Raw genomic sequence first — 7,412 nt, 5'->3', positions numbered from 1 at the left:
CAAAACAAGATCAAAAAGACTTTTTGGCTGATATAAGATTTTAAAACTTGGTAAGATGGACAGTTTTTGCAGTGCATGGTCATTCAGAGAGTGACAGAAAGAAATGAAAAGTAGCAAAAAGTAGTATACTTGAAGTTCATTTTAATAAGTATACTTGGGTATAAGTTTAAGTATTTCAAGTATACTAGGCACCATGTACTTGTAGTGTACTAGAAAGTATATTGATATAAAACTTGTTCGTACTAAATTGGGACATTTTTAAGTTTTTAAAAAGTATACTTTAAGTATACTGATGTCTTTTTAAGTTTATACACTTAAGAAAAGTATACTTTACTTTACTGTACTTAAAGAAGTATACTTTAAGTACATGTCAGTATACTGAAGTATATAAAAGTGTATTTCCCTAAGTGTATTTTTAATTACCATGTAAACTGATATAAGTGTAGTAGCAGTTTACTAACAAATATACTTCTAGGACTAAATTGGCCCACAAAGTTTATGAAAGTATACTCAGAAGTATACTGAAAGTAATCTAAGTATAGTTTTAGTTTAATCTTGAAATATGCTACAAATAAACCAGTCTGTATGAAAAGTGTACTACTAAAGTTTATCTTGACCAAAAGTTTAAACATTAGTATAAACTAAGTATACTTAAACTTTTAGTAAAAGCCAAGTACAGTGTAAGATAAACTTGGTTAATATATCTCACACTATACTTGGCTTATACTAAAAGCCAAGTATAGTGTAAGATAAACTTGGTTAAGTATATCTCAGATAGGTACATAAAAAGTAAACTGGAAGTATACTTTTTTATTTTCAGTTTAAAATTAGTATACTTAATGGATACTTGCAAATACTACTTTTTGCTAAGGGAGGCGTGAGACGTTTGCAGACAGACCTTGAAAAGCTTGAGAGCTTCAGTCTGCAGCGCTTCAGATGGGAGAGTGGTGAGAGGCAAGCACAGACCCTCCTTACAGAAGCTCAAGGCCTTGCTCTTCCACAGCTCACTCTCTGAGAAAAGAAGAACACATTTTGTACACAGAAACATACACAAAACAGAGACTGAGTTTCAAAGCTGTAATGAGTCAACAACTGACGGCTCCACAGTCATAAACACCGTCTAGAACCGGAGCTGACACACAGTGAGGATTAAAATAACACTTTACGCGCTGCTAAGTAAATCTGTTTGCACTTGAATAAATTCAAGTGTGTAAATACTTCAGTTGCATTTGTCCAAATGTTGCAAATGCATTTTCAGTTTCATCTAGTAGAAAGTCGAAAAACAGAATATTAAAATACACTCCAAAAATACAAATACTGTGCATCTGAAAAGTTTCAAACTTCTTCTGCACATAAGATTTGATCTACTCTAAACATTCATACACGAGTGTAACAAAATGTAACAAAAAACATTTTAAAGGAACCCTGACTAGATGTAACATTAGACATTTGATAAACATCTACCTCAACTGTACAACAAAGACTGCGAAACTAATGTAGGCTCTGCGTTTTTTTATAAATTGAAAAAAATATTGTTATAAAGATGGCTCCATATTATTTACATTGCGAAGCGTACCAGGTAAATGACATTTACTCGGTCCTCTGCTAGTGCGAGGCTTTTTTATTTTTTAGCCTTAGAGTGAGCTCTATTAGTGCAGGATTTTTGCCTAAAACTTTAGCAATAAATGTTAAAGTCCCTCTGTCAGCAAAATATCTTGTGTGACACTGGATGGGTTTTGATGAAAATCTCTGAAAGCAATCAATTGAATGTGTTTCTACAGCATTGGTTGGAGTCATTAACCAACACAAAAATGACTAATGTCAATTTTACAGATATTTTTTTTAATTAGCCTTTATTGTCCCGCAGAGGGGAAATTAACTCTCTGCATTTTTACCCATCGTACATGTGAACACACATGTGGAGCAGTGGGCTGCCAATTATAGTGCCCGGGGAGCAGCTGAGGGGTTAAGGGCCTTGCTCAGGGGCCAAAGGTGGGGCTGGTTGGTTTGGGGGAGTTGAACTGGCAACCTTTCGATCACAGAATCATCTTCTCCACCTCTGTGCCACCACTCCCCGATATTGAGCTAAACTTTGCTGTGGTAGTAGCTGAGAGTCATTCATAACACATATTTTGAGCTTGAAATCTCGTAATATTGTTTAAGTTTGAGCACAGCTTTATTTTCACTGTTTGACCCAAACAGTTACAGTTCTGTCATTTCTCAACATACGATGAATGTATTCTTATGTACAGTAAATCTCAAATACAAAAGAAGGCAGACAATATACGTACTGTATATATTTTCAAGAAATATGAGACTTTTCATTGTAAAATACTGTATGTTTCTCTTACCTGGGGTTCGTTCTGCATCAAGGAGTTTACCAATGAGCTGCTCGTACTCTGTGCCAACTTTGAGGTTTGCACTGCAACCAGCTGCCACGGTCAAATGATACAACCATGTATCCTTTGAACCAAAAAAATTAATAAATAAAATAACAAACAACTAAACTAAGCACAAAAATAAGGAAATTTGTGTTTAATCATTTCTTTGTTGTAACAGTGCTTCTTGGCAATAAATCATGTTTGGCAGCACCTGGGGGTACCAGARGCTCAAAACAAAGGTCAATAGCAACAGCTATTAAAGAGAAGATTTGGCGATTTTGCAAGTGCACAAACCACATACTTAACTCTACTGCTCATCCCACAAATGCATGTTCCTTACAAATGTGGCACTATTTAAAAGGAAAATTAACAGACTTTCCAATGGTAGATTAATTGCCAAGAAGCATGGTTACAACCAAAAAAGAATCTACTAAAAACATTTTCTTACTTTTTGTTCCAAGTTATACACAAGGAAAAACAATGGCCAGATCATCTTTTGCTTAGACACTCCCTTTTCTGTTACCTTCTCTTGCTTGGTGCCAATGAGCAGATATGTAGGACTCTGATCTTTTGGTTGGACCACTAAAGTGCAGTGGGAGGAGAGGAAACCTCGACTGCCTGCCTCATAGTCCTCGTCTGAATCGCAGGAGCGATCGACCTCCTGCACCAAAGCTTCTCGCATCTGCAGCTGACCCAGAGGCAGCTGAAACAGAAAAAGTAGCACTATTAAGCAAAACCGAGCTCTGGTTGCAGATACGTATTGGCTTTTGTACAGATTGATACATCCAGCTAGTAGCAGACATTTTCAAAAGAAAAGAATAAATCCAAAGAAAACGAGGCAAAGCTAAAATAACCTTGTCCTCCTGGTTGCGATAGTAGCAGAAGACTTTTCCAACCAAAGAGCACCACACCAGCTTTGAGTGTCCATGTTTGACCTGGATAAGAAAAGAAACAACATGAGCAACGTGGGTGCTTCTCTACAGGCAGTATCTCACCGAGCTCCCGCTGTTGAGACTCAAAAATGTGAGTGAAAAAAAGCTAATTTTCAGTTCCATCCATCCATCCATCCATCCATCCATCCATCCATCCATCCATCCATCCATCCATCCATCCATCCATCCATCCATCCTCTACTGCTTGTTTCAGAGTCAGGTCATGGCTAGGGGTGTAAATCACTAGACTGATCACAATACAATTTTATATCAATTTGTTTGGATGCTGATTTTTAATTTCTCAATATCACAATGTCTGTCACAATTCGATTTTGATTCATTTCAATTCACAAGTCTGTGAACAATACAATGCCATATAAAAAGCCCAACTATAACAATGACTGTGTAAGATGGGCATATGATATTGATCCACATCGAGCAGATGATGACAATTTACATTGATTTTTCTAAGTCCTAAATTATGGCCTGAAAGGCAGTGATCGATATACATAATCTAGTTTTTTTGTTTTGTCTTAAAAGATCATTGGAGCAGGTAACTGAGACAGGTTCAAGACCCCTGCAACAACACAGTGATTATTTTTATTGAAAACTTGCTGCACAAATCTTTTGAACGTGTTCAAAACTCAAGTGACAGTCCCAGTCACATGAGATACTGGCTTTAAAGTCAAAGAAGAACGGAGATTATATTTTTCACCATTCTTGATCAGGTTTATTTTAATAACAAGCGTTAATCAAGAAATGTTCCATATAATCTGCAGACATCCCAACAGTGTGTCTGCAGGTGCGTAAATCACCAAAGATTAGTTTTCAGTGTTGAAAACACTGCAAGAYCTAATTCCTACCAAACCAAAAAGCTTCGTCAACCCCTCAGCTCCCTTTTTGCTCTCAACATAATCCAGACAAGCAGCTGGAGATAATATTTACACATCTCCTTTTGTGAAGGACTTCTCCATAAGAGGTGCTGAAATGGAGCGCTGATGTCACTGAAAGGAGCAAAGATGCCTTCCAGATGAGGGGTGTTCCTTTGCAGGAGTCCCCATGGTTACTGATGTCTCACAGGCAGGACATCCCATGTCTGAACCACTATCATGTCAGATCAAAGCCAGCTCACTGGAATAGTCTGTGGGGGTGTTATAGGGGTGTGAGCCCCGTCATCACAACTTGAGGCTGTCATTCGTCTGCCATAGATCCATCATACACACCCTTCGGATATGTCTGTTTTAACAGAGGCTCTGTAGCATTCCAGCAGCTCTGATCTGTGTCCGAACATGAAACTTTTCAAGAGGAAAGTATTTCTCGGTATGCAGTACCTTCTTAAAGTATGTAAACATCCAAAATTTTCAGGTAGTTCATTATTGTCATTTACTCTGATCCCTTAAAATAAAATCCTGTAACTAATCGCATTCAGAAGTCACCTAATTATTAAATAGAGTCCACTCGTGTCTAATCTGATTTCAGTTCAAATCCAGCTGTTCTGTGAAGGCGTCAGTGGTTTGTTACAGAAAAAAGGTGATCAAATAACCTCAGGAAGACCAAGGAACACATCAGATGGGTCGAGGAGAAAGATGTTGAGAAGTTTAAAGCAGGGTGAGCTTTGAGCAACTCTGAAATTTATAGGAGTTCTGTAGGTGGAGTCAGGTCTGGAAGAAGGTGTTAAATATGGATGCATTTCCTGATGTGGGGGCCGATTGCAGACTTGAGAAATAAACTATCAATCCAGCACTGTGGTGGTTGTATGAGTCTTTTAACATTCAAACTGTCAAGTGTTGTTGATATTTCTCTTTTCTTGTAAACACYTAATGGAGTGCTATATTTTAATGTGGTGACCCTAACGTGATTTGAACATGCAAACTTTCAGTCCATCATTTGAATATAGGAAGAGTTTAGGATAACTGTAACCCTACCGAGACATGGCCGTGGATGGAGCAAGAAAAGCATTAATCTTAGTAACAGCCAAGAAGCCCCATGGTAACTCTGCAGGATCTGCTAAGATTCTCAGCTCAGGTAGGACAATCTGTCCACAGACAGCTATTATTCATGAATTCCACAAATCTGTCCTTCATGGAAAAATGTCGTTGTTCATGCTGATGTTGCATCGTGCTGTGGGGATGCTTTTCTTCAGCAGGGACTGGGAAGCTGGTTATAGTCAATGGGATGCAAAAGACTTGAGACTGGGGTGGAGATTCAGCAGGACAATGGCCTAAAATATCCAGTCAGTGCTACAGTGGAATGGGTCAGATCAAAGCATATTTATGTGTTAGAATGGTCCAGACGTAAATTCAACTGAAAATACTGTATGTGGCAAGTTTTGAAAATTGTAGTTTACAAATGCTCTCCATCCACTGACTGAGCTTTAGTGAAGAAGAATTAGGGGATTTAGATGTGCAAAGCTGATAGCAACAAACCCTAAAATTCTCCCAGCAAAACGTGTATCCCTGTGCTCTGTTTTATGGGAGAGTACTGCAGATTAGTTGTGAAATTTAAGGATTTCTGAAAGTCAGTATACAGTATACATGTATGTCCCTCAGTGGGGCTGAATACATGTACAAATGTCACACTTTTCAGATTTTTATTAGTAAAATACGTTGAAAACCACAGATCACTTTCCTACCTCTTCAGAATTCACTACTTTGTATTGGTATATTATTTCAAATATATGCCCTGTCAGTAAAATATTTTGAAGTTTGTGCACTGTAAAGGGTTCGACACACAGGCAGCGACAAACTACAGCGATTAGCGGCTGTCATCGCAGCCAGGGTGAAACCCGACACACGGGACGCGATAGCGATCGCAGCATTACAAATCGCGCTCTCAGATCGCTTGTCTTCACAAAATTTGATTGGTTCTTGACTCTGAAGGCGGGTGTGCATTACAGACATGTAAACTAAACAAATCTTGCGATGCTAATGATATTGAAAAACAAACACACATCAAGATACAATTTTATGAGGAAAAACTTACCATAAACTTCACCCTGGCTAGCTTTTTGATTTATTGGCACCAGGGTGAAGTTTATGGTAAGTTTTTCCTCATAAAAATGTATCTTGATGTGTGTTTGTTTTTCAAAATCATTAGCATTGCAAGATTTGTTTAGTTTACACGTCCATAATGCACACCCACCTTCAGAGTCAAGAACCAATCAAATTTTGTGAAGACAAGCGAACTGAGAGCGCGATTCGCAACGCTGCGATCGCTATCYCGTCCCGTGTGTCGGGTTTCACCCTGGCTGCGATGACAGCCGTTAATCACTGTAGTTTGTCGCTGCCCGTGTGTTGAGCCCTGTGGGTTGTAACGTGATAAAATATGGAAAAGTGCATGGGATATCAGTGTTTTTTCAATGAATTGTCTGTGACTGGAAGAGACATTCAAGATGAAAATCTACTGTATATTTCTTACAGCTACACAAAGGTATGCATAAGGCAGGATTTTTTTCTGTTAAGATCTGTTAAAATGATAAATCAAAACTTCTGACCTTTGTAAGCCACCCTCTCACGGTGGGTTTTTGCCTGGTCTCCACAGTAACAGGGCTGCTGGCCTGGACTTTGAGTATGTTCTGCAGAACTCTGATCCACTCCTCCAGGATATTAGGTGAGTCAGCAGTCAGGTAGAAGGTCGTCTTCTCTGTAATCAGCTGATCAGGTGAAAGTGAGAAAGAGAGAGAGAGAAAATAAGAGAAGAGTGCCAATCCAAGCCAACTGAGGCAGCATGTCAGAGGAGATCAGAATCAGCTTCCGATGAGCCAGAAAAACATTCCAGTCCAACTCTGAACCTGATGTGAAGCTGCCTCTATGGTATGCAGCAGCACTGACCTCAGCCTGCACTCAACATGCAGAGTGTGATGTTCAGGCCTCTTCACAATKGAAAAAAGCTAATTTGTTTTAAGTTTTTGCATTTTATAAATAAGGGCCTAGCACATATGGAGGACCAAAACTGACATAATTAGAAATAAAAGGAGAAATATATAAATTGACAAATAAATAAATACATTTAAAATGCAACAATTAAATAAAAAAGAACTTTACTTCATGTTTTATAATTTAACTGACCCAATGTTCCAATAAATTAGAAATTTTAGCAC

The 7,412-nt window shown here is 38.3% G+C and overlaps 1 protein-coding gene across 1 annotated transcript in view; it reads right to left on the bottom strand.

The window, feature by feature from the left end:
- plekhh1 (pleckstrin homology domain containing, family H (with MyTH4 domain) member 1) overlaps nt 1–7,412 on the bottom strand; it is a gene marked incomplete at its 5' end in the record, with an annotated part of 65,986 nt that overhangs the window by 24,719 nt on the left and 33,855 nt on the right. Inside the window, 5 exon segments of the mRNA XM_014019772.1 lie at nt 899–1,011; nt 2,352–2,463; nt 2,905–3,084; nt 3,236–3,316; nt 6,807–6,965. Of these exon segments, the coding sequence (XP_013875226.1) occupies nt 899–1,011; nt 2,352–2,463; nt 2,905–3,084; nt 3,236–3,316; nt 6,807–6,965 (645 nt within the window).

The sequence above is a fragment of the Austrofundulus limnaeus genome, unplaced genomic scaffold (assembly GCF_001266775.1).
Source record: "Austrofundulus limnaeus strain Quisiro unplaced genomic scaffold, Austrofundulus_limnaeus-1.0 Scaffold230, whole genome shotgun sequence".
NCBI lineage: Eukaryota > Metazoa > Chordata > Actinopteri > Cyprinodontiformes > Rivulidae > Austrofundulus > Austrofundulus limnaeus.
Note: the sequence above shows the minus strand (reverse complement) of the source record. Positions and strands in the feature narration are given on the sequence as shown.